Source organism: Meles meles, chromosome 18 (genome assembly GCF_922984935.1).
Source record: "Meles meles chromosome 18, mMelMel3.1 paternal haplotype, whole genome shotgun sequence".
Taxonomy (NCBI): Eukaryota; Metazoa; Chordata; class Mammalia; order Carnivora; family Mustelidae; genus Meles; species Meles meles.
The window spans coordinates 31,781,227-31,805,898 of record NC_060083.1 but is presented as its reverse complement, the minus strand read 5'-3'; the positions used below and the strand labels follow the sequence as shown (position 1 = coordinate 31,805,898).

At 49.5% G+C, this 24,672-nt stretch overlaps 1 protein-coding gene across 8 annotated transcripts in view; it reads right to left on the bottom strand.

The window, feature by feature from the left end:
* RNF43 (ring finger protein 43) overlaps positions 1 to 24,672 on the bottom strand; it is a 65,053-nt gene that overhangs the window by 6,242 nt on the left and 34,139 nt on the right. For 5 of the 8 annotated variants that reach the window (XM_045984571.1, XM_045984572.1, XM_045984573.1 and 2 more), the window contains 6 exons: positions 10,666 to 10,788; positions 3,672 to 3,746; positions 3,431 to 3,562; positions 2,696 to 2,800; positions 1,483 to 1,644; positions 889 to 991 (listed from right to left, as the gene is read on the bottom strand). In XM_045984571.1, the coding sequence (XP_045840527.1) occupies positions 889 to 991; positions 1,483 to 1,644; positions 2,696 to 2,800; positions 3,431 to 3,562; positions 3,672 to 3,746; positions 10,666 to 10,788 (700 nt within the window). Of the gene's footprint in view, positions 1 to 888; positions 992 to 1,482; positions 1,645 to 2,695; positions 2,801 to 3,430; positions 3,645 to 3,671; positions 3,747 to 6,934; positions 6,938 to 7,079; positions 7,086 to 7,955; positions 7,962 to 10,665; positions 10,789 to 18,183; positions 18,273 to 24,672 lie in introns of those variants that run through there. The other 3 variants (XM_045984578.1, XM_045984577.1, XM_045984575.1) reach the window with 2 other exon arrangements.

Here is a 24,672-nt window from a genome sequence, read left to right as displayed (position 1 = left end):
CCAAGAGCACGGGTGTTTGATGCCATGAATCGATGGAGGGTGGCTGCAGCGGCCCCATTCGAGCCCACGTAGCTGCATGTTCAGTCAGAGTTGGGGAACCAAGGACATTCCTAATCTGCCTGTGCCCTGGGACGCCCTGGCTCCTTCCAGCCAGTTTCTCTCCCTGGGAGTTCCACTCTGTATGTCCATCCCCACTCCTCCCACCAGCCCATTTGGGGCTCTTTCACTCAGGGCCACCACTGGCCTGTAGCATACCTTTGGGTAAATTAGAAAAAGGCTCTCTTTCCTCAAGATACTTCACTTTCATCTTTCAGGAAATTTCCATACTATCCTGGTTTTGTTAGAATAAGATACTTTATTGCCAGAAACTCAGAATTATAAATACACAAACCACCCAGATTTGGAATCAACAAAGTTATCATAAAAATACGATTTTTAGGGACTCCTGGGTGGCTCAGTTGGTTAAGCCACTGCCTTCGGCTCAGGTCATGACCCCAGGGTCCTGGAATCGAGCTCCACATCAGGCTCCTTGCTCAGCAGGGAGCCTGCTTCTCTCTCTGCCTCTGCCTCTGCCTGCTGCTCTGCCTGCTTATGCACTCGCATTCTCTCTCTATCTGACAAATAAATAAATAAATAAATAAAATCTTTTAAAAAATATTTTTAAAGTAGCAAAGAAGTCTACAATGTGAACTGTGGTTTGTCCCCCTTCATAGGAAGCACCCTTGAGCAGTGCACAGCCTGAAGAACTGTTAAGGGAGACCGGCATTCCCCTCAGCTTCAAGGCAACACCCTCTGTTGGAGGGCAGCCTCATCCCAGACCTGCCTCCCCCTCCTCCCCCCGACCCGCACCACCCCAGCACACAGCGGAGTGCACAGCCCACCTCCTACCTACGATGTTGAACATGCAGAGAGGGCAGGTCCGGTGCTGATGGAGCCAGGGGTCCACGCACACACGATGGAACTCATGGAGGCAGGAAATGACTCGTAGCTCCTGTGGAACACAAGGGGGTCCGAACCAAAGTTACAGTAAAATGGGGCCTCCCCTTCTTGCTGTGACCTTGTAAAACACCACATAGTAGCCTCGAAATGGTAAGGGCTTTGGCATCAGGTCAACCTGGCTCTTGCCACTTGGCTGCATTACCTTGGGCAAGTTCCTTAACAGTTTTCTGCTCTAAAATGAGGATAAAAAGAAAATCTACCCCCATTGGGCATTGTCATGAGGCTGAAACGAGATCATGGCTCTGTAGCCCCCACTGCAAAGTCTGGCACGTGGCCACACGGAACAAGGCCTAGCTCTCGGTCCCTGGAAGACCAGGGAAAGAGCCAGAGATCAGGGCTGTCCCCTCCCTCTGCCTCATGCAAGATGCACAGGGCACAGAGGCAACCAGGGAAGCAGCCTTCAGTGCCCCGCCCAGCCTCCTGTGCAAGCCTCCCTCCCCGGCCCAGTCACGTCACAAAGGGCAAGCGCGCGGCCCGCCTTACCTGGCCCTCAGAGAACTCCTCCAGGCAGATGGCACACACTGGGGCTGAGCTACAGCTGCTGCTCGAGTCTGGCCACTCAGCCCGAGCCCTCCCGCAGCTGGCTCGGTACCTCCTGGTGGCCAGCTGGCTGATGGCCCAGGCGGTTCGCTGTTGAAGGGGATCCTGAGAAGAGGGCTGGGGCTCAGACTAGGGCAAGGGCTCCTTGTCCCTCACCCCGGGACTGTACTGGGTTCCCAGTCACCCAGTGAGACCACGCAGCCCACTGACTATCCCTAGGAGTCTGTCCCCTTCAAGCTCATACATGGCTCTGCCAAGCCAGCCAAGCCTTCCCACCCCAGCCCCTCGATGGGCTGCAAGAGAAGTTTTTCATCCCACTGCCTGCCTGACATCTTAACTTGGATATCGGATAGGCCCATCAAATGGCATTCCTAATCCCATTAACCCACAACCACACACCCATCCTCCCCTGCTTTAAAACTTAATTCAGATCATGGTCCTGGTTCTGCTCAAAATCTTCTCGTATCTCCCACTTCACCAGGAGTGAAAAACACTGTCCCGACAATGGCTTCTGAAGTCCAGCAAACCCCTGTCCTCACCTCTTGCTCTGCCCTCTCACTCACTCTACTCCAGCCTCCGGGCCCCCTGGCTGTTCCTCAGACACACTGGGCCCTCTTCGGCCTCAAGGCCTTTGCCTGTACTGGGCTCTCTGTCCCATCACGCTCTCCCCAAATACTTCCACAGACGACCTCCTCACCCACTTAGGGTCTTTCCTGTAAATGCCATCCTCCCAGTGAAACTTTCTCTGGCTTCACTTTTTAAAAATTAACCCTTTCCCTTTACATTCCCTCTTCCCTCTTCTATTTTATTTTTCTCTCTGGCACATACCACCATCCAAAAATACCACATAGTTTATTTATTTTGCTTATTGTCTGTCTCTTCTGAGGGAAGGGATCTTCTGTCTTTTTGTTCACCCTGCTCTCACCAACACCTGGAACCATGCCTGGCCCCCTCCAGGAGCTCTATTTGCTGAATAAATAAATGAATGGGCAACCCTCCTCTACAAGTCAGAGGCCAGGGTATTTAGATATAAATGATTTCAAGAGCCTAAGGGCACCTTCTTTCCTCCCCTTTTCCCTTCCCACTCCTTTATCCTCCCCCACACAGGAACACACCCACCTCCCCCGACCCAGGAAGTCCCCCCACCCCAGCTCACCGGCCTGCTGTGGCGGGGGCGGCACCGGAGGCGAAGCACAGAAGCCAGGATGACCACAAAGATGGTGCCCACCACTGTCAGGAGGATCCACACGTCATAATCTGGCTGGGGAAGTGAGCAGAGATGGAGAGAGTCATACTTCTGGAAGGAGGTGGGCCAATCTGGGAGAAGCTCAGGTGCCTGGGAGGCAGAGAGCCAGGGTTCTGCTTGAGTCTTCTAGCAGCAGGGAGGAGGTGGGGAGGAACCTCCAGGGGGAGCCAAGTGGTCCTTCTCTGCCCACAGGCATGCATAAGAGAGGGTCCTCCAGATGTTCCCTGGGAGAGGTACTCTCTGAAGACCCATCTGCTTGGGAGAAAGAGGAAAGGGACCCCCCTGCCGAGTGGCAGCCTCCCAGTGACCCCCTGGGGGAGATTTCCAGCTGGTGGAGAGACACCAGCCAGGGATCAGGGGCTGGGGGCCAGGGTATGGGTCTGGCTCAGCTACTCTGTGCCTGGAAACCTCGGAGCTGAAAAGAACTTTAGAACTCAGGGGCCTAATCTTCTCATTCTGCAGAGGAAGCCCACGGCGGGAGGAAGCGAGTCCACAAGCACGCAGCTGGTGTGCGAAGATGAACCGTAGGGTTTCAGAATTCTCTTTGGCTCCAGGAGTGCAATGGCTTTGGGTGGGAGTTGCCACAGGAAGCAATGGAGGTGAGAATGGGTGCCAGGGCAGGGGCTGGAGATCTGGCGAGCTTACCCAGGTTGGGGGCTCCTTCAGCTCAATCCTGACATGGGCCTTTCGGTTTTTGTACACAAACTCCATCAGCTTCTCGGCGTCCTGACCCCAGATCAACACCACCGGCCACGTCAGCCCCAGGGGCTGCTGCAACTGCAGGAGGAAGAACACCCACAAGGGCTGCCGTGTCCTACTTGGCTTTCCCCGGGTGACTTGATCGCCCTGCATCCCGCCCCTCAAACACCCCAGTGTCCCTGGGTACCTGCTCAGCAGCAGCTCGATCCTCCGTGATATCAAAAAGGACAGCGCTGGCTCCTCGCTCCCCTGCCATCCGGGCCTGCAGAGACACACAACAGTGGTCCCCCTGCGGTCAGAGCAGGACACAGCCCACCCAGGCCCTGGCCTCCCCCTCCCACGTCTATCCCTTCCTAGGGCATTGCACACACCGTACCTCTGTACACTCCTGTATGACGCTTACAAGGCAGCAGTGGGACGAGGATCCCTGTCCTGCAAGGAGCTCACCCAGCTCCCACTGCCTTCAAGGACAATGTTCGGTCCTAACTTTTGTAATCAAATAAACCCTTAACAAGGTTAAGGGTTAAGGCTGCGCCAGGTAGTAGACTAGGCTCTGGAGCTAAGGACAAATAAGACATCTCCCTGCTCTCAGAGTACCCCAAGTCTGCCTTCACTAAGAGCTGGGATAACAGAAAGCAGGGAATGACCAGCACCCCCAGGGAGTGGGGAAGGGTGACCAGTCCCCAGTACGGAGAGGGAGAAGGGGAGAAAAGACAGCTCCTTCTAGATCTGGGCTTTCCACGGTCCCACCCTGCCTGCCAAGAGGCGCCTGTGGGCATCCCCCAAAGGCCTGGGACCCTGCTGCCACCCAAGGTCTCCGTGGCAGAGCCCCGGGCTCAGCCCATCTCTTGGTGTCTCTCTCCCAGCCACACTCTAGTTTGCTGACCCGTTTCCTGGCTCCAGTTCAAGGACTTAATGGAGTCCCCGTCCGTGTGTTTTGTCCCTGAGGTGGCACTGGAGATTTGGTGGGGAGGGACCCGAGGGGCTGTTCCCACAAGGGCACAACTCTGCATGCAGGCTTGGGGCAGCAGAATCTAGCCAGGCATCCAGGCACAACAGAGTAGAGCCAAAAAGAGAAAAAAGGCAAAAATCGAGCAGCTCTGGGTGTGGGGTAAGAGAAGAGAGATAAGGGCAAGGGGTGGGTGGAGGCACAAGGGCAAAGGAGCAGGACAGATACTGCTGGGACTTGGCGTCGGGCTGCCCTGCCCACACCGCCACTCACCAGCCTTCCTCCCCAAAGCCAAGGCTCATCTTGGAAGGGTATCAGTCTGGGACCTCGTGCCCCCAGGGTCCTGCTGAGCCTCTGGGGCTGAGCTGCAGGCACGGAAGGAGTTAATCCCTCTGCCAGCCCCAGTGGCAGGCGGAGGAGCCAGTGTTGGGGCTCACTCACACGCTCAGGCCTTTGATCTCTGCTTTTTTTCCCTGGGGACAGCCTGTCCAGGCAGGTCTCCTGCCTGGCAGGCCCAGGAGCGGGGAGCAGGGAGCGGCTCCTCACCCCTGCTCCTCACTTCCCAGGAGGCAGCAGGGACCAGGGGCCCCTCAGAACTGGCAGCTTACAGGCAGGGAAGCCCTGGAAAGTGGTGGAGACACTCAAGTGCCCCCCCCCCCCCGCCCCCGTAATGGGTCAGGAGGGTAACTTTCCCCCTTCCTCCCTCCCTCCCTCCCCCCAAGCTGCTAAGTCCTGGGACTGAGTAGCAGCACCCTGGCCCAGCCCAGGCTCAGGCTCCACAGTCTAACTGACTGGAAATTTACAGGACTCTGGAATGAAACTGCAGAAGAAATTGAGAGGTCTGAGCCTTTGGTGTCCTCCTGCTCACTTACTCCCAGGAAGTCCAGCCTAACTAAAGGACCCCTGGCAAACAGAAGCTCTCCACTCTTCAGAAACCCCCAAGCCAGGGTCTGGGAGCAGCCCCAGAGGACAAGGAGAGGGGCTCTCACTGCTAATGCCACAGTCTAGGCCTTGGCCAAGGCTTGGGGGGTGGTCACCCCAGTAGTGAAACAATTGAGACTCCTGGATCCCGCATACTGCCAAGGCCTCATGTTTCTTATGCCCTGACTGAGACCCCTATACCCAGCTTAGGCCAGGAAGAGCATGAGGGAAGGGCACAGCCTTCCTACTCCAGAGAATTTCTTACTTTCCCCACTGTCCCCTTCTTTGAAGGATTTGGGTAGGAAGAGTGGAAAGTAATTACCCTGATGTTCAAACACCCCAGCCCATTATAGCCCATAATTACGAAGCTGTAAAAGAGATCAAAGAGAGCTTACTGGCCAACAGGGGAAACAAACAGGACTTTCAGGCAGTGGGTACCTGTGTCCAGAGTTCTAGGAATCAAAAAGCAAGGCTTGGGGCCAGATGGCAGCCGACTCTGGGGCTGTCCACGCTTCCCTCCAGAACACCTGCACCCCGAAAGTGGGAGAGAGTGAACAAAAGGAGTACTTCTTGGGAGGCTGGAATCTGGAAGGTAGAGAGGGTGGGTAGGCCCTCTGTATGGAAAGACAGGGCTCCAGATAAACAAAATAGGGATCACTTTGGGAGCTGCGAAGAGTCAGCCAGCCCCCGTGCTGGCTGCCCATGGCCTCTAGCCCCTGGAACCAGGACACTGCGGGAAGTGCACACCCTCTATGCCTCTCTGGGCTATAGGTTTCCTCTCCAGACACAGAGGTAGTCTCTGTCATCTCCTCCTCATTAAAGACTGACTGAGTACCTACTGTGCCCAGGGCACCAAGCCAGGGAAGGCCAGGCCTTCTAGAACAACTCATCTTCTAGTCTGCAACTAGACTACAACTAGACAAGGCATATACATAATATAGTGCTGATAACGTTCTAGAGTACAAATGAATGAAATAAACCAGTAGTGCCCAGATCTTTTTTCACTGCAGAAAGCCCTTCCCTCCACTCCTCGCCCCCAACCCCCCACATACAATCTGACACAATACACAGTAAAAGTGAGCTGAGTTTGAGGATGGGGGTGGAGTTAGGAAAGAGCCTTGGTTTCCCCCTCCCCACAAAGTGTCTCCGTGAAACCTGGTGTGTAAAGCACAGACAGAGACCCTGGCAGCGTGCCAGAAGCAAGGGATTTCTGCCCCTAGTGGGCTACCTGGGCTGGGCCAGTGAGAAAAGATTCAGTAGAAGAGGTGGAATTCATCTGGGTTTCAAAGCAAGGGTAGGAGGAAATAGAAAGGATATAACCTTTATTGAGACCCACTCTGCCCAGATTGCTCAGGTTTGAGTCTGGAATTTCCTACCGACTATTATCTGTGAGACTTTGAGCATGTCACTTAACTGCTGTATGCCTCAGTTTTCCTTTCTGTAAACTGGGGATAATAATAGGACCTACTTCACAGGGTTGTTTTGCAGACTGTATAAATTAATCCACATAAAACCTTACAGTAGTACCTCAGACATAGTGTCCCTGAAGTATTAGTTATTGTCATATCAGCTATCACTACATGCTTTGGGTACATGATTTCATTTACTCCTCACAACTCTACAAGACAGTCATCAGTTTTGATTTGAAGAAACCGAGGCTCAGAGAGACCAAACAACTTGCCCAGGATCCACAAAGCTGATAAGCAATGGAGGCAGGATTCCCACTCAGGACTTCAGTCTTCCAAGTGCCTGGTTACCAGGTTGTGGTCTCTATGGTAGGAGAGGCGGGGCCTTGCTGTCTTCCACCAGGGAAAAGGCCATTGCACTAGTCCAGGGATGAGGTGATTGGGGCCTGGGTAATCACAAGGATGGCTTTGGAGTTGCTCATAGAGAAAAAGAAACCAATTTGGATGACTAGATAGGGAGAGGGGGTGGCGGCGACAGGAACTGAACAGTCCAGAAAAATTATGGTGAGGGTTTCAGAGAAGATCAAGAGAAGTACCAATAAAAGAAAAAAACCCAATCTTGTTAACTCTGAAAGCATGGGATGATGGTTCCAATGATGACCATAGTGATAACTGATCATTGAGTGGTTCCTATGTGCTTGGCATGGGGCTGAGAGCCTCTATCTGCACTGTCCCATAAAATCTTCACAATTACTTTCTGATGTAAGTTCCATTATGATTTCCCTTCTACGAATGAGGAAACAAGAGACCCACAGAGGTGAGCCAAAGGGTCCAGGTCACGCTGAGGGACAGTGGACATACCGGGCTTCAGGCCCAGGGCTGTCACCTCAAGACCCCCAGCTCTGTCGATGGTGACGACAGCACTAACACGAATCCGTATTCCAGAGCAGAGCCGATGAAATCAGCAGTTCTCAAACTTTTATCGCTAAAACCCACCTTTTCTCTATGCCTCCCATGAGCCATATATATTTTATTTTTTAAATTTTCTTTAAAGGTTTTATTTATTTATTTGAGGTAGTGTGAGAACGAGAGAGAGAAGCAGCAGGGGAAGGGGCAGAGGGAGAGGGAGAAGCAGACTCCCCACTGAGCAGGGAGCCCAATGAGGGGCTCGATCCCAGAACCCCAGGATCATGACCTGAGCTGAAGGCAGATGCTTAACTGACTGAAGGCAGGGGCTTAACCAAGCACCCCAAGCCGTATTTTTAAAAATGTTTTACCAAACTAACTGCATTTGTTATGCATTTAATTCATTTTCCTATGAGATAACTTGTAACCAAAAGCAATAAATAAATATTTTAGTTAAATTTGTGGGACTTATAAGTCTTGGAAGTAGCTCAGACACCTCCACTCCTACCTTCACAGACCTCCTTTGGGCCAGGGGGCCCTAGGTAGGAGCTGCTTGGTGAGGCCAAAGGATGAGGTGTGAGGGAAGCCTTGGACCTGCCCCGCTGGAGAACGCGGGGCTAGAGCACGCCCACAGAGATGAGGGAGAGGAGAAGCCCTGTATGAAGCGGCTGAGGATCGAGTGCAGGGGAAGAAGCCTGAGCGGCAACCGCCAAAGCTGTGGAAGAAAAGCAGGTCCCAGGGTCCGGCCAAGGCACTTCTTCTAAACCCCTAATGGTTTTTTGTTTCTGTGTTTGTTTTAGCTCAGGCACTATTTGGTACTTGACATACATCATTTTTATCCTTACAATGATCACTGGGGTAGAAAATAAAAGCCCCATTTTATGGCAGAGGAAACAAAGGCGCAATGAGGTTAAGTGCCTCAAAGAGCACTCCCCTCATGTTCCTTGCTTCCTAGCCTCTGTGCACGTGCCTCTGTTCTCCCGCAGGAGTGCGAGCCTCCCAGGGGGAGAGGGAAACCTCCCGCGTGGACGTTGTCCTAACATGGCCCAGTGTTCACAGTATGGGAGATCATACCCGGCTTTAGAAGAAGAGTGGAGCTTCTCTGAGGCCTTCTTCCCCCTTCTCTCCTCCCACACGCCCTCATCTCACACACGCTCTCTCTCTCTCTCTCTCTCTCTCTCTTTCACACACACACACACACACACACACATACACACACACACGTCTCTCTCTCTCTCTCTCTCTCTCTCTCTCTCTGCCCTCACGTTCGTACTACCAAACACTAGGTACTCATCTACCAAATGAGTAAATGAATGACATTTGCCCATATTCTGTAAAGCAAGGAAAATGGAATAGCCAGAAGCAGGGTAGCTTCAATCTAACAAAATTCTGCTGCTGTTAAAGACCCACATAGTCGTCTTTTTTTTTAAGATTTATTTATTTTTTGAAGGAGGGGCAGAGGGAGAGAGATAATCCTGAAACAGATTCCCCACTGAGCGCTGAGCCTAATGAAGGGGGGGGTTCCACGTGGGGCTTGAGCTCACCACCCCAAGATCATGACCTGAGCTGAAACCAAGAATCGGCCACTTAACCAACTGAGGCACCCAGATGCCCCAAGACCCACACAGCCTTGCCTTGAAACCATGCTCTCCCCCTTCTAGGTGTGTCCTGGCCCCCATTTCCCACATCCTCCCCTGGCCCCCTTCTGCACCTGCGTGGCCAGCCTGGCAGAGTAGCTTCACCCACGTGTGGGGCCACGTTTGAATCCTGCCCACATCCCTGTCCCCTCTGTGGGCTCGTGGAAGAACCCAGGCTTTTCCTTGAGACTCCTGGCTCAGGAAGCAGGCCTCGGGAGGATCAGGAAACCCCCAGGGGGGATCTGGGCCCAGGCACAATGAGCAGGCAGCTTCCTCTTTTTACCCCACCGGGGAGCTGGACCCCTTCCTCTAAGCCGACCTTAGTCACCCGCATAGAACCTAACTAATCTCCGGCTTAGGTCACCATGAGAATCTTCTCATATGCATTCAGCGTTCTGGCCAGAATGGGAGGCAACAGGGCAAGGAGATTAAAAGCCCAGGTTTGGGAAGTAGACAAGCTCAGTTCAAATCACAGCTCCACCCCATTCCTAGCTATGTAACCCTAGCAAGTTACTTAGTTTTTTCTTGTTCTTTTTTTTTTCAAGTTTCTTTCTTTATTTTTTTAATACTCTCTACACCCAAGGGGGGGCTTGAACTCACAGTCCTGAGATCAAGAGTCGCACGCTCCACTGACTACACCAACTAGGCGCCCCAGTTACTTAAGTTTTCTGACCTTCACTTGTCTCATATGTCAAATAGAGAATAAAAATGTCTAACTTTCCTGATTGTTGTGCAAAGTAAACAAGATGATACATAAAGAATCTGTCCCACCTGGCCCAGGGTCAGCGCACAGAGAACGGTAACTAATAGTAGAGCAGGAATCACAAATGCACATGTTCACAGGGCCTTTGAGGTAGCAGGCCAGGGAGGAGCGAGAGCCCGGGACGGTGGAGAGGCGGCAGCTGCCACCAGCTCCAGCCAGCGATGCCCCATGGAAATGTGGAGCCACTGGTTTGCGATCTTGCAGGAAGAATGGGAACTGTTTACGGATACGCCAATGACATCTGTTTCTGCTACTCTTGCATATGCTCGGTTAAAATTTCTGAGGTGGAAAAGTCCTTCAACTGACCCCTCCTTGCTCTGATCTGGGCAGGGAAAGGAGTTTAGAACTTCCAGGTGATGGGGGAGGATATGGGGCAGGCAGCATGCCCTAGATGACAGGTTCTGCTGGTAGAGGGTGGTTGGTGGGGAAAGGACAGAGGCTTGAATTTCCACCCCTCTCGGACCCACCATGAGTTAGGAAAACCTGAGTGAACTGGGCCCATCTCTCCTAGGCAGCAAGGGGACAGAGAACAAAGGGGCCTCTCACGGCCTGGAGCTGGGTGAAGCTCAGAGTGTGTGTGGGGACAGGCGTGAACCCACCTTGCTGGCCAGGGACAGGCAGGGGCGGGGGGCCCGCTGGGGACTCTCCAGCTTGACGATGCTGATGAATCCAGGCTCCAGATTGTCGTCATCACTGGCATTGCACAGATACAGGGGGTGGGACTGCAGAGAGAGGGAGAGAGGGAGAGGTTAGGGAGGCTCGAGGGGAAGTGGTAAGTGGCGAGAGCCAAGCACCTGCCCACTGTTCCAGGCAGGGACAAGGCAGGTTTCCTAGTGGTATGAAAGAAAAGCCTTCTCATCTGAAGGCCTCAGAGGAAACTAGTAAACATCAGTTGTCATTTCCGGGGTGCCAGGGCCAAGAACACTCGAGAGCAGGGAGTATGTAGGCAGGAGGGTGTCCAAAGGGGGGACCTCCATGAAGAGTCCGCTGCAGAGCCACTCCAACAACCCTCACACTGCCCCAGCCTCTCCAACCTCCTGCTGCTTCTACCTGCTCCAAAACCCCAGGCTAAGAGCCCACATCAGCACGTTCAGAACCTTGCCTCCCCTCCATGCTCTCCCAGGGCAGCTGGGTGCACCGGTGCCTCCTGAGATCCCCTGAGATCCCCTGGGTGCCCCCTGAGATCCCCAGCTCTCACATGGCTTGGGTCTTCTCACTCAGCGCTGTCTCATTCCTCTCAATAGCCCCCTTTGCCCTGGGCCCATCCTGGGATGAAGCCAGACACGGTCAGGGAGAGTGAGGCTTGGCTAACAGCCTTGAACATCACACTTTCTAGGGGCTCATCCCGTCCTCAGCAGCGATGCAGTAGAGAGGGGCCAGCCCAGCGCCTCTGCTCTGAAGGTGTGGCGGGGCCAGTCTGGGACCCTGTGTCCCTAGCCCAGTTGGCGCGGAGCAGTGACTCAGGGGTGAGTGGGCCCAATGTGTGCTGACAGACCAGCAGAGGGACAAGAGTGCCCTTCTGTATACGCGAGGTGACTCAAAGGCCCACGTGAGTCTAAGTTTCCCAGAGTGCTATGAGACAAAGTATGATCTTGCATGGAAGCCCAGTGTATGCGGCAAGGACGGGGATTCTGCATGAGGGAGGCATGCCGCCTCCCCTGTCCGCTGCTGAAGTCTAAAGGACTTCCGAAAGAAGCATCAGAGGAACCGGACAGCATTTTGAATTTATGAGGCTGTCTCTGAAGATGACGATGCCGGTGAGGGACTTACGGGCACGGTCACTTTCTGAGAGCACTGTCATGCTACTTCTTCTCATTGTCACTGCAGTCACCCGAACGTAGTGGGTTCTCAAACACAGACAGCACCTAGCTTTGAATGCCAGCCTTGTGAATACACATCTTTGGGCAGTGGGTGTTGAGATGGGAGCGCCATTCTTGCTCCCAGAATTGAAGGAGTACTAGTCCGGCAGGGACAAAGTTTAGTGTGGGAGAAATGGTTCGCACATCCCCCTACCAAACCCTGGAAAAAGGCCAGGGTCCGGCTTGTTCTTGCTTCAGTCCCATTAATCTGTCTGCCCATTTGTCCAACCAAACATCCCTTCATTTCTTCATTCTACCAACGCTGAAGGCCTCCCTGGTGCCAGGCCCTGTGTGATCCGTGGGGGAGTCAACAATAAATAAAATGGGCTCTTTGCCTTGAAGAAGCTCAGAAGACAAGTTACAAATACACTGTAGGGTGATGTTATGACACGGGTTCATGCAAAGGCCTGCAGGACAGCGGCGGGCTTCAGGGCTCCCTCGGATTCTGAGCAGGTGGTGCTCACCCGCTGGGCCCACAGAAAGGGGGAGGAAGCATTCCTGGCAGAGGAGGCACAGCCTATGCCCAGCATGGAGGCATCAGCAGGGGTCTGGGAGGGACTTCCAGCAATCAGGTCTGGTGGGGAGGGAAAGGCAGGAGACTAGGCTGGAAAGGTCAGTAAGCTCCAGACCGAGGAGCAGAGACTACAGATTTGCACTGGAGAAGGTTCCTCGGTAATGACAGAGAACTGTCTGGGGTGGTCAGGAGGCAGAAGGCAGCTGTTCCAACAGAACAAAGAGATGGGAGATCCCCCTTCAGGAGACAGATTGAAGCCGTGGGAGTCCACCTTGGCTTGCTCTCCGGCTGCGACCCACGGTCAGCCTTCTTCAGATAACTCCAGCATGCCTCTCATGGACCAGGGGTCAACTGAGGGGATAGGTCACCTCAGAGAAGAGTTGTCTTTAGAGAAAGGTATGCAAATATTTAACCACCACTCTGCCCTCAGACCTCTGCAGAGGGAACCAGCGTACACGAAGCAGTGCCATATTGGAGGATGCCTCCGATGAGATTCAGGAAGAAAACTTAGTGTCAGAGTCACCAGACTTGTCTGGTCCTGAAAAGGCTATGGAAGAGGGGAGGGGAGGAAATGAGCCATTAGTCAGTGCCTCTTGCATACCAGGCCCTCTAGATGCTATCTCACTATGAGGTAGCTGTGATCATTCCCATCTAAAGAAGAGAATGAAGCTTGAGGCACAGGGAAGTGAAGGTCACACAAGATTAGAACCCAGATCTATCTGACTCCGGCCTCTGGAGTCATGTAACTCCAAAGGAACACAGAGTCAACCCTCCATTGTCCACGCTAATGATGATGATCATTCTAGAAACCACTGTCTCCATTTTAAAGATGAAGAAACTGAGGCATTAAGTGGTTAAGTGACCAGCAAGGAAGAAGTCAAATTTTACTGTTTGCATACGACATGATACTACATATAGAAAACCCAAAAGACTCCACCAAAAAACTGCTAGAACTGATACATGAATTCAGTAAATTCGCAGGATATAAAATCAGTGTACAGAAATCTGTTGCATTTCTATACACCAATAATGAAGCAGCAGAAAGAAAAATTAAGAAATCAATCCCATTTGAGGCATCTGGGTAGCTCGGTTGGGCGTCTGCCTTCGGCTCAGGTCATGATCCCGGGGTCCTGGGATTGAGCCCCATGTTGAGCTCCCAGCCTGCTTCTCCCTCTGCCCCTGCTTGTGTTCTTTCTCTCTCTCTCAAATAAATAAAATCTTTAAAAATAAAAAAAGAAATCAGTCCCATTTACAATTGCACCAAAGATAAAAGATACATAAGAATAAACCTAACCAAAGATGTGAAAGACCTATATTCTGAAAATTATAATGCTAACGAAAGAACTGAAGATGATACAAAGAAACAGAAAGACATTCACTCATGGACTAAAAGAACAAATACTGTTAAAATGTCTATACTACCTAAAGCAATCTACAGATTCACTTGTTCTTTTTTAAATATTTTTTTAATTTATTTTTTTTTAAATTTTATTTATTTATTTGACAGAGAGAGAGAGAGATCACAAGTAGGCAGAGCAGCAGGCAGAGAGAGAGGAGGAAGCAGGCTTCTTGCTGAGCAGGAAGCCCAGTGCGGGGCTCGATCCCAGGACCCTGGGATCATGATCTGAACTGAAGGCAGATGCTTAACAATTGAGTCACCCAGGAGCCCCCTTTTAAAAGATTTTATTTATTTATTTGAGATAGAGATAGAGTGAGAGAGAGCACAAGCAGGGGAAGGGGCAGAGGGAGAGGGAGAAGCCGGCTCCCCGCCAAGCAGGGAGCCTGATATGGGGCTGGATCCCAGAACCCTGGAATCATGACCTGAGCCAAAGGCAGACACTTAACTGACTGAGCCACCCAGATGCCCCAGCAATATACAGATTTAACGCAATCCATATCAAAATACCACCAGCACTTTTCACAGAGCTAGAACAATCAATCCTAAAATTTGTATGGAACCACAGAAGACCCCAAATATGCAAAGCAATCTTGAAAAAGAAAAACAAAGTTGGAGGTACCACAATTCTGGACTTCAAGTTATATTACAAAGCTGTAGTCATCAAAATGGTATGGTACTGGCACAAAAATAGACACAGAGATCAATGGATCAGAATACAAAACCCAGAAAAGAACCCACAACTATATGGTCAGTTGATCTTTGACAAAGCAGGAAGGAATATCCAATGGGAAAAAGAATGTCAACAAATGGTGTTAGGAAAACTGAACAGCAACATGCAAAAAAATGAAACTGGACCACTTTCTTACAGCATACACAAAATTAAATTCAAAATGCATTATAGATCTATTTGTGAAACTTGAAATTATAAAAATCCTAGGAAAGAGCACAGACAGTAACTTCTTTGACATCAGCCATAGCAACTTCTTTCTAGATCTGTCTCCTGAGGCAAGGGAAACAAAAGAAAAAATAAACTATTGGGACTACATCAAAATAAAAATCTTCTGCATAGTGACGGAAATAATCAACAAAACTAAAAGGCAACCTACAGAATGGGGGAAGATATTTCCAAATGACTTACTTGATAAAGGGTTGGTATCCAAAATATATAAAGAATTTACATGAGAAAGAGAGAAACAAACCATAAAAGACTCTTTTAGACAGAGAACAAACTGAAGGTTGATGAAGGGAGATGGGTTGGGGGTGGGCTAAATGGGTGATGGGCATTAAGGAGGGCACTTGTTATAATGAGCACAGGGTGTTTTATGTAAGTGATGAATCACTGAATTCTACTCCTGAAACCAATATTGCACTGTGTGTTGAATAACTAGAATTTAAATAAATATTTGAAGAAAAAAAATTTATACAACACCCCCCCAAAATGAATAATCCAATTAAAAAATAGAAGACATAAACAGACATTTTTCCAAAGAAGATATGCAGATGGGCAACAGACATATGAAAAGTTGCTCGTCATCACTCATCATCAGGGAAATGCAAATCAAAACTACAATGAGATATGTCACCTTACACCTGTGAGAATGGCTAAAATCAACAACACAAGAAATAGCAGGTGTTGGCAAAGATGTGAGGAAAGGGGAACTCTTTTTTTTTTTTTAAAGATTTTATTTATTTATTTGACACACACAGAGAGAAATTACAAGTAGGCAGAAAGGCAGACAGAGGGGGGGGGGGGAAGCAGACTCTCTGCTAAGCAGAGAGCCTGATGCGGGACTCGATCCAAGGACCCTGAGATCATGACCTGAGCCGAAGGCAGAGGCTTAACCCACTGAGCCACCCAGGTGCCCAGGAAAGGGGAACTCTCTTACACTGCTGGTGGGAATGCAAGCTGGTGCAGCCACTCTGGAAAACAGTATGGAGGTTCCTCAAAAAGTTAAAAATAGAACTACCCTACAATCAGCAATCACACTACTAGGTATTTACCCAAAGAATACAAAAATGCTAGTTCAAAGGGATACACTCACCCTGATGTTTACAGCAGCATGATCTACAATAGCTAAATTATAGAAACAGCCCAAGTATCCATTGACTGATGAATGGATAAGAAGATGTGGTATAGGAACACAAGGGACTATTACTCATAAAAAAAGGATGAAATCTTACCATTTGCAATGATGTAGATGGAGCTAGAGAGCATAACGCTAAGCAAAACAACTCAGAGAAAGACAAATACCGTATGATTTCACTCATATGTGGAATTTAAAAACAAAACAAATGAGCAAAGGGGGGAAAAGAGAAAGACAAACCAAGGAAACAGGCTTTTAACTGTAGAGAAGTGATGGTACTGGAGGCAGGTGGGGGGGATGAACTGAATAGGTGATGGGGATAAAGGAGGGCACTTGTCAAGTGATGAGCACCAGGTGTTGTAAGAAGTGTTGAATCTCTAAATTATCCACCTGAGATTAATATCACACTTTATGTTAACTAACCAGAATTTTAAAAAAACTAAAAAAAAAAAAAAAAAGTTAAGTAACATGTCCAGAATCACATAGCTGAGATCAGAAGAAATGGAAGAAGTAGGATAATCTAAAAAATAATCATAATAAATTAAGAATAATTTCCATTTTACTTTGAAAACATGATGCCTTCCCCCAACTCATGGCCATCCTAATTTTACATTCCTTAACAAGTCCGTGAAACACTGGTGGTGACTTCCAGGATTCTGTCCTCCGCCTTCCTTTCTTTTCACTCTCCAAGCACCCACCCCCTGGGTGAGTCCAGCCAGTGCATGGCTTTCAGAGATCATTGATTACATATGTGCAGCCCAGACCTCTCTTGACTTCCAGACCAAATGTCCGACATGGAGGGCCTGGATGTTTCTGTCTGAAGCAGCTTAAGTGAGACATCTCAATCTCAGCATGTTCAAAATTGAACTAATCATTTTATCCCTCAAAACTGCTCCACCTGTGTTCTCTATTTTAGGGACTGAAATCACCATCCACCTCCTACCCAAGCCAGATGTTGTCCTCCTAGCTTCCTCTGTCTCTCTCCTTCAGTCCTGCCCCCACCAGCAACAGCCACTAATCACCAGATTCTAACAATCCTATCTCCCAAACATGTCTCCTCTTTGTCCTCTTTCCTCCATTCCCACTCTAATACAGGCCGCCATCTTTGCTGTTCCAGTTTGCTGAAATAATCTCTTAACTGGGGTCATCTCACACCCAGTTCTCTATACACTAAAGCCAGAGTGATCTAAAATGCTAACCTATGTCACTCTTCCACTTTAAGCTCTTAAAAGGCTTCTCATAGCTCTTGGAATAAAGTCTGTGTCTATAAACACAGCTTAAAGGCTCTGCCTGCTCTGGGCTTACCATTCCCTTCCCATACTTTGTCCCCCCTTGCAAGCCATGGCGCCCCTTTGGTGCCTGCCACACAGTAGGTACTCGACCGGTATCTTTTCTATTAAATATTAAAGGTCGACAACCGGATAGCTGACAGTTAACTTTAATAAAGGCAACACAATGCACACCAAAATTCTGGTAACGCTGGCTTTGGGAGAGGATTTAGAGAGCAGACGGTGAAGGTCGAGTTTGGTGCTTTTGCTTTGAACATTTCCGCCATAGGATGATATACCAAGATATTAATTTGAGTTTTGCTTTTTTGCTGTTGGGGAAGAACAGAAAAGAATGAAAGCTATTTATGTTTTGTTCTCTGTCTTTTCTCTCCTGCCATTCCAAGAAAAGAGGCCCCACCCCTCCTCTATTTCCCTGCCTCAGGGGCACTTGCCCAAAGCAATGTTGCTAAAGACCTATCTTCCTGCCTTTTGTGAAGGACTGAACTCCGTGAGGAAAATATTGAGTGTCCTGGAGGCAGAAAGGAGTGTGTAGGGTGGGGGGAAGTGGGGGCCATTAGAGTCCCAGGAATCCTAGAGAATGGGGGGCAGAGTCTGGGGATATGTCAAGTTGTAGGAGTCTGCAGGCTGGGCCCAGGAGCGGTAGATTCCAGAAGGCCTGGGCCTGGGGAAAGATGACGCACCTCTGCAGATTTCAAGGGAACACTTGTACCTGAACAATGGGCACATTCATGGTGACCAGCGCAGACAAGTTTCAGAGGGGTCTCTCAGATATTTCTGTTTCAGCTGCTCTGTGAGGGGAAGCTCTCAAGAAAACAGATTTCTTGTACAGTTATATTTGTGGCATGGAAACCATACTCATTACACTTTTGTATGGTTTGACTCTTTTACAGTAAGACTTTTTCAAGTATTCTCAGATTAAAAACAACCCCCACCCCCCAAAAAAGGTCATTCAACTAGGACACCATTCATTACCTAGCAAAGCAGTTTTAGTCTTCCTTGGGTGTTAACACGGGCTGTCTTTGCTCCCTCCTCCACGGGATTTTCAGCTGGGAAGAAGGTCCCTGAGAAGAAAATAGATCCAAATGCACCTGCCTCCTTAGGTCTCCTAATAAGGAGATGTCACCTGTCCTCTCAGTGACACCCAGAGAGAGCCAAGAGAAAGAGGTTTGTAACATTCAGAGAGGGTGTGGCTCGGGAGGGCCCCCCCCAAACCTGACAGGCTTAAGGATTGGTTATCTGTGTGTTTCTGAAAGGTCAGAAGTTGGGACACCCTGTCCCATATGCTGCCATGAGGGGCAAATGAAGAGGAGCCTGAACTTTCTCTCAGGGTCCGGGCCACTCTGGCTGAGAACTCAGCTTTGCACATATATTTTATACAACTATGAAAAGACATGAATACTGTCCTTTAGTGGTATGTGTTGTACTTCCTATTCTTGGATCTGTTCTCTATGTCTTTGTCTTCCTCCTTTAACTTCTTTGTTTGGATTCTCCCCCTCCCTTCCAAAATAGACCTAAGGCTCCAATTCTGACTCTATCATTTGCCTGTGTGACCTAGGGCAGGTCTACTTAGCCTTTCTGAGCCCCACATTCTTCACCTACAGATGGGATGATTATCATGAAGAATGGAGATAATGAATATATGCCTAGCACTGAGCCCAACACTCAGTCAACGCTCATTAAATGGTAGTTGTTTTATTATTGCATTTGCAATAGTAAAATCCCTCCCTCCTCATTGTGGAAGGGACAAAGACCTTTCTGAGTGCTACTCCCTTGGTGATTGTCAACAGTGCCTCTGAATGCCAGTGTTCTACAAGGCACAGTCTGGGACAGCTCATTACCCACGGTCACTTCCCTCCTGTGTTCAGCCCCCCAAACCCCACTGAACAAGCTCTTCCAGTTCTCAGCCTGCCTCCTTCCCATGAAGCGGCCACGTGATCTCATTACCTCCTCACAAAGGGCATTCCAGGGCTCAACCGAGCCCCAAACTTAACGCTGGTCTTTCTTTATCTGCGGCATCTCCTCATCTTAGGGTGTGTGCTTTTGCGAGCAATTCTTTACTGTCTCTTGTTTCCAGCCACCCTCCTCCCCCCACCTCTGCTGCAATAATCTCTTAGTTCTCTGATTCCACATACGGACCTTCACCCAGGCCTTGGACAGGAACTTTACTGCTTGCTACAATTTTGCTTTTGTAATCAGGAACATTGGCCAGGCATCAAAGGCACCTTTCTCCTCATTTCCTCTTTTCAGATTTTATAATCAATCTCTCCTGTGCAACCTCCATTACCTGCACTTAGAACTACCTGACTCTTATCTCCAGCAGTAGGACACACCAGTTATCATAAAGTCAAGCTCTGTGGCTCTGGCGTTGGGAAACACAGTTGGGCCTGAAGTAGCTGCTTCCTGCCCGCAGCACCAGAACAGCCTCGGAGGCCTAGTTTGGTCACCTTGTCATTTATTAAAGAGGTCAATGTTCACAACCACAGGTTAGATCCTAGTGGTGACTGATTAGGCTTGGATTTGGAAACCTCTAGACCTCATTCTCTTCCTTACCTTAGCTTGTCACTACAATCTTTGGGATGGCTGAGTTTCCTACTGAATTAAGCTGGGAGGCTGGGAAATTGTCAAAAGGGGTTTCCTTTTATTCTGTTAATATTTTTTAAACAAAGAAAATGTATTCCTGCTTAATTGTGTGATTTTTTTAGGGTACAAAAGAAAATAATATTGGTGGGGCTAGCCAAGCACAGCCTTGGGCTCCCTGATGAGAGTGGACTGGCAGAGAGAGGATGGGTGACAGAGGCCTCCTGTGTTTCTCACTTGATCCAGAGAACCTCCTGGCGGGCAGGTGTGCCAGTAAGCAACTGTGCTGACACGGGAATGGAAATGATGTGCCAGCTTCCAACAGGAAGCAAGGGGACAAAGTCTGAGACAGAAAATGAGTTCATCAGAAGTCTAGTGGGGGGCGGGGAGTGCCTAGGTGGTATAGTCGGTTAGGCGTCTGCCTTGGGCTCGGTCATGATCCTAACATTGGGCTCCCACTCAGCGGTTCTGCTTCTCCCTCTCCCTCTGTGATCAGGATCGATTTTGCTCTTTTTCAAATAAATAAATAAATTCTTTAAAAAAAAAAAAAAAAGTCCAGCCTGGGGCTTGCATTTTGGAGGTCCTTTGTATTTTCTGAAAGAATTAATAAAATTTCATTTGAATCCAGTTGCCATATAGTTTATAAAGAGTTGTGAATTACTAATAGCTGGGCCTGGTTCACGTCTCTAAGGCCCTTCAAAGCTTCCTTTTTACAGATGAGGAACGGGAGACTCAAGTCACAGACTGCCCATGGCCACATAGCTAGTTAAAGGAGGTGGAGGGCTCCAGAATTCAATGCCAGTACCCTCTCCATCCAGCCATGCCACCTCCGGGGTGTGCCCTGGGAGGGATTCTGCATGGTACAGCAAGCATTAGGTGCATACCGCAATGCATGGGTGGAAGGCTTCAGGACCTCCATCTGTAGAATGTTCCAACTTGAATCATTCTCAGCAACAACACCGAAGTAAGGTCTGTTTGCTCCTCTTCCCTCCTGGCCTAGGCTCCTTCTGCCCAGCAGCCCTGCTTCCCTTCTGTCCCCTAGGGCTTATCTCATCCCTTCTCCTAGCCACAACAAAGGTAGCCAGACCCAGACACTGCTCAGAGATGCTTTCCCAGTGAACAGTCCATGTTTGTTTAGGATGAGAAAGGTGTGTCCTGAAATTAGAGGTCACAGAAGCTCAGACCCCAATAATGGTCTTTCAACCAGACTACAATTTCCCTCTCTGTCTCGCTCCACATTACAGGCTTCATTCTTCAGTTTTAAAATTCACCTATCCTTCTCTCGGATCCTGGACAAACTCCCTGATGTAAGTGGACCTCATGACCCTAAAATGGCCTCCATGGTGGGGTTTTCCTGACCCCACACCCTGCCTGGGATCTATGGATGGGTAGTTCACAGGGTCAGAGTCATGAGCAGAAGAAGGGAGGGGAAAGAAGAAAGCACTAACCGTCTAAGTTGCTCTTGAAATAAACTGATATCAGAGAAGAAGCTTACTTGGCGATCATCAGAGGGAAGGAGGGAAATCTCCGCCACCCAAGAGGTAGAGCTTCTGTCCATTCTGTTCCCACCCACAAACATGGTTTGTCCTGACTCAGCCCAGAATGACCTCTGGAAGCTACTCACGAAGTTAGGAGCAAAGGAGAGGGAGGTCACCAAATGTTTTAATTACATCAATGCTCTTTAGAAGGAAAGCCATGGAACAGGATGCCAAAGTTCTGAGGCCCACGAAGGTCAAGACCTCGGAAGACACCCCGGTCGCGCAGTTTGAAATCCTCTCCTCCACCAGGTGAGGCTCTCAGGGATCAAACCTCTAAGAATCCCACATTAGGAGGTCCTGAGCTGTCAGCTCAGTTCTGCCCCTCGGTCAGTGACCACTGTCACAAGGAGACCCTGCTGCCTTCACTGCCTTCCATCCTTTAGGAAGCACCGCTCGAGGCCCCTCATTTACCTAAGTCTTGTTAAAAGAGGTCATCCGAGCAAGAGCTGAGGTCTTGGCACAGGCGGCAGTATCGCTAGGGTGACATGTGCCCTCCCATTTCCAAGATAAGGGTCTAAGGAGGCTTGGGCCAGGGACCCTCCTACAGGCGGCCTTCGCTCTTACCACACAAGGCTAGTTCACTGCCTCCGCCGCCCCCAGGGCTCCAGCCCAGCCCAGGATGCTCCCTGAGAAAAGCCTTGACACAGTCTGCTTTCTGATTTTGCTGCTGTTACAGCTAAAATCATGCCAGGGCTCCAGCCCAGCCCAGGATGCTCCCTGAGAAAAGCCTTGACACAGTCTGCTTTCTGATTTTGCTGCTGTTACAGCTAAACTCATGCCAGGGCTGGTAGGGATTTAGAGACCTGCTGCAACCAGGCAGTGCTGCTGCTGCTGTTTAAGTAATTACTTCTGTCGAGATTTTAATACTGAAAAGGCCAAAGACTAAAACCAGACAGCCTCTGTGAAAGAAGATCGCAGAAATGAGACTTGAGGACATCAGATTATTCACGTCAATGTGCCACAGGCCTGTCAGGACTCCCAGCAGAGCTACTCAAGCATTGCTGAGGTTGGTGTGAAACAGCCACATTAATCTGGTTATTTCACACATGCCATGTCTTTCAGGCCTAGTCTCCTGCTCAGAGGTTGTGGGGATTCCAAGTCGCCCCATAAACTCGGTGCCAGCTATCCACGACCTGCTTGCCACGGTGCTCATATGTCCTTTGAGGGACGGATCCTGTATCTAGATGGGCCAGCACAACTAAATCTGTGGTCAGCTTTGAACTTCACGTTGTGAGTGGGGATGGGAAGTTATGGCATTTGCTTGGCTGGACCCTGTCCCCAGGCCCAGGGCTGTAAACACAAGACCGCATGTACACTGGAAAGTGAGCGGGGAGAAAATGGAGCATGGGCCTGCACTTTGGTCAACAAACAATAGAGGGGCTCTAAGGTAGATGCGCTAGGAAATGACATTAGGAGGAAAAGGACAAAATTATTCATGACACCAGCCAACTCAGATGCCCAGAGTCTCTCCTCAGGAGCCACTGGGGGTTGAGATCAGGCCAAGGAGGCTTCTGTTCCGAAGAGGCAACAGTCCGAAGAGGCTTGTGTTGGATTCAACCCAAAGGCCCCAGCCCGAGTGCTGACAGCCCTTTGACCACAGCTCTGAATCCCTGTCCACGGGGTGGCCCTGGGGAAGAGGCCTGCTTTGGGGGGACTGTTTAATGATTTGCCAGTAAAGAACAAGGCAAACAGACTGCTGGCAGCCGCCTGGAGGCAACAGGAGAATGGATTTTTATTCCCACCCACGGTGGAGCCTTCCAGGCAGGAGATGAAAGAAAAAGTGAAAGATGGTGTTGCGAGAGCCTGGAAGGGATGGTGTTTGGGGATCAGCACTACACTGGGTCTCCGTGGATAGCGCCTGGATATCTTGGCATTGCTGCCCGTTGGTATTTCCATCCTCTGAATATTTGAGTAATTGCTCATAGCAGCATTTCTTGGGCTCCTAAGCACTAAAGAGTAAGATCTATAAGTGGCCCCTTCTGGCAGGGTTCTAGCGTTAAAGAGGATGAAACCAGAAAAACACTGTCTTGGCTCTTAAGCAGCCTTTTACAGAAAAGATGTATGAGCTGGGAAAGTAGTTTGTTTCTCTGCTAAATTTCTTTTACTTTCTTCTTATGGGCCTTTCCCGATCTCCTCGGCTCTACAGGGAAAAAAGGGGCCCCTCACCTTCCCCCGTGAGCCAGACTCCAAGGTCTAAGTCCCACAGCTTTCCACCTCTTTCCACGCCCAAACCTCTCAGCCCAGTCCTGTAATCTAAGCAGCCTTCAGTCCTCAGAATTAAACACCTTCCCCCATCAGTCCCCTAAAATGATAGATTCAAGATTCTTAAATGACACTTACCTCTTACAGTTGTATCAATACAGTGCCTAGGTGGTCTTAGATTTCAATAAATTACTAGTCCTTTCCCTCTCCCCCTAAAGTCGATCCAGAGCTACTTCAGGTCAGAAACTAGGCCTTATTCATCACTGAGCAGAATGCCAGGCACACAGTCGATGTGAAGAAAAAAATGCATGCATGTAGAATTATCTGTTTTAATAAATGGATGTGAGATCAAATAAATTTGATGGTTTTTTTGTCATTTGATCAGGATATGCTTATTTTCAGATTTCTGCTTTCTCTTCGAAAACCTTCCATATACTCCCTGTAAGTTTAGGTTTTAAAGCCAGCTTACAGTATTTTGACCTCTTAGCAAGGGAGAGTTTGCTTCCTTTTTATATCACACCTAAACCTCCTCCCACCCTGATCAAAACTCACTTCTTTCAGGAAAATCTTCCCGCTTAACAGCCCATCCCCAGTTACTCTCTCACTGTCTTCCTTCAGTATCAATGTGCTATGTTGAACATAATCTCTAATGCTAGAGAAAGCATCCCCCTGCAAAAAAAAGGGAGTGGGCTCCTGCTCTCAAGAAACTAGAGCCCAACTGGAAAGCTACGGCCACGCGCTCACACACACACAAGGCACTCAAGGCCCTTGCCCAACAACACACAGGGAACGCAAATCCACAGATCACAGCACATCCGCACTGAGACAACACAGAATGAAGGGGCAGACTAACTTATTCTTGTGATATTATTTTGGAAGGGCTCGCTTGTCCTCTTGGGCCGTCTAGTCTAATCTCCCAGATATGATGGGAAACTCTTCAGGGCAGGAACCAATTACAGTCTATTCGAAACAATTTTATTTATCATTTTTATCCCTACAGCATGGCCTCAAAGAAACTCTTGCCCCCCCGGCCGCAGGCTATAGGGTTGCCTACCAAGATTTTATGAGGACTCAGGCCAGTGATCTGCATGGAAAAGTTCTGGAAAAACTCAAGAGTTGATGTACTCCCAATACTACTCCATAT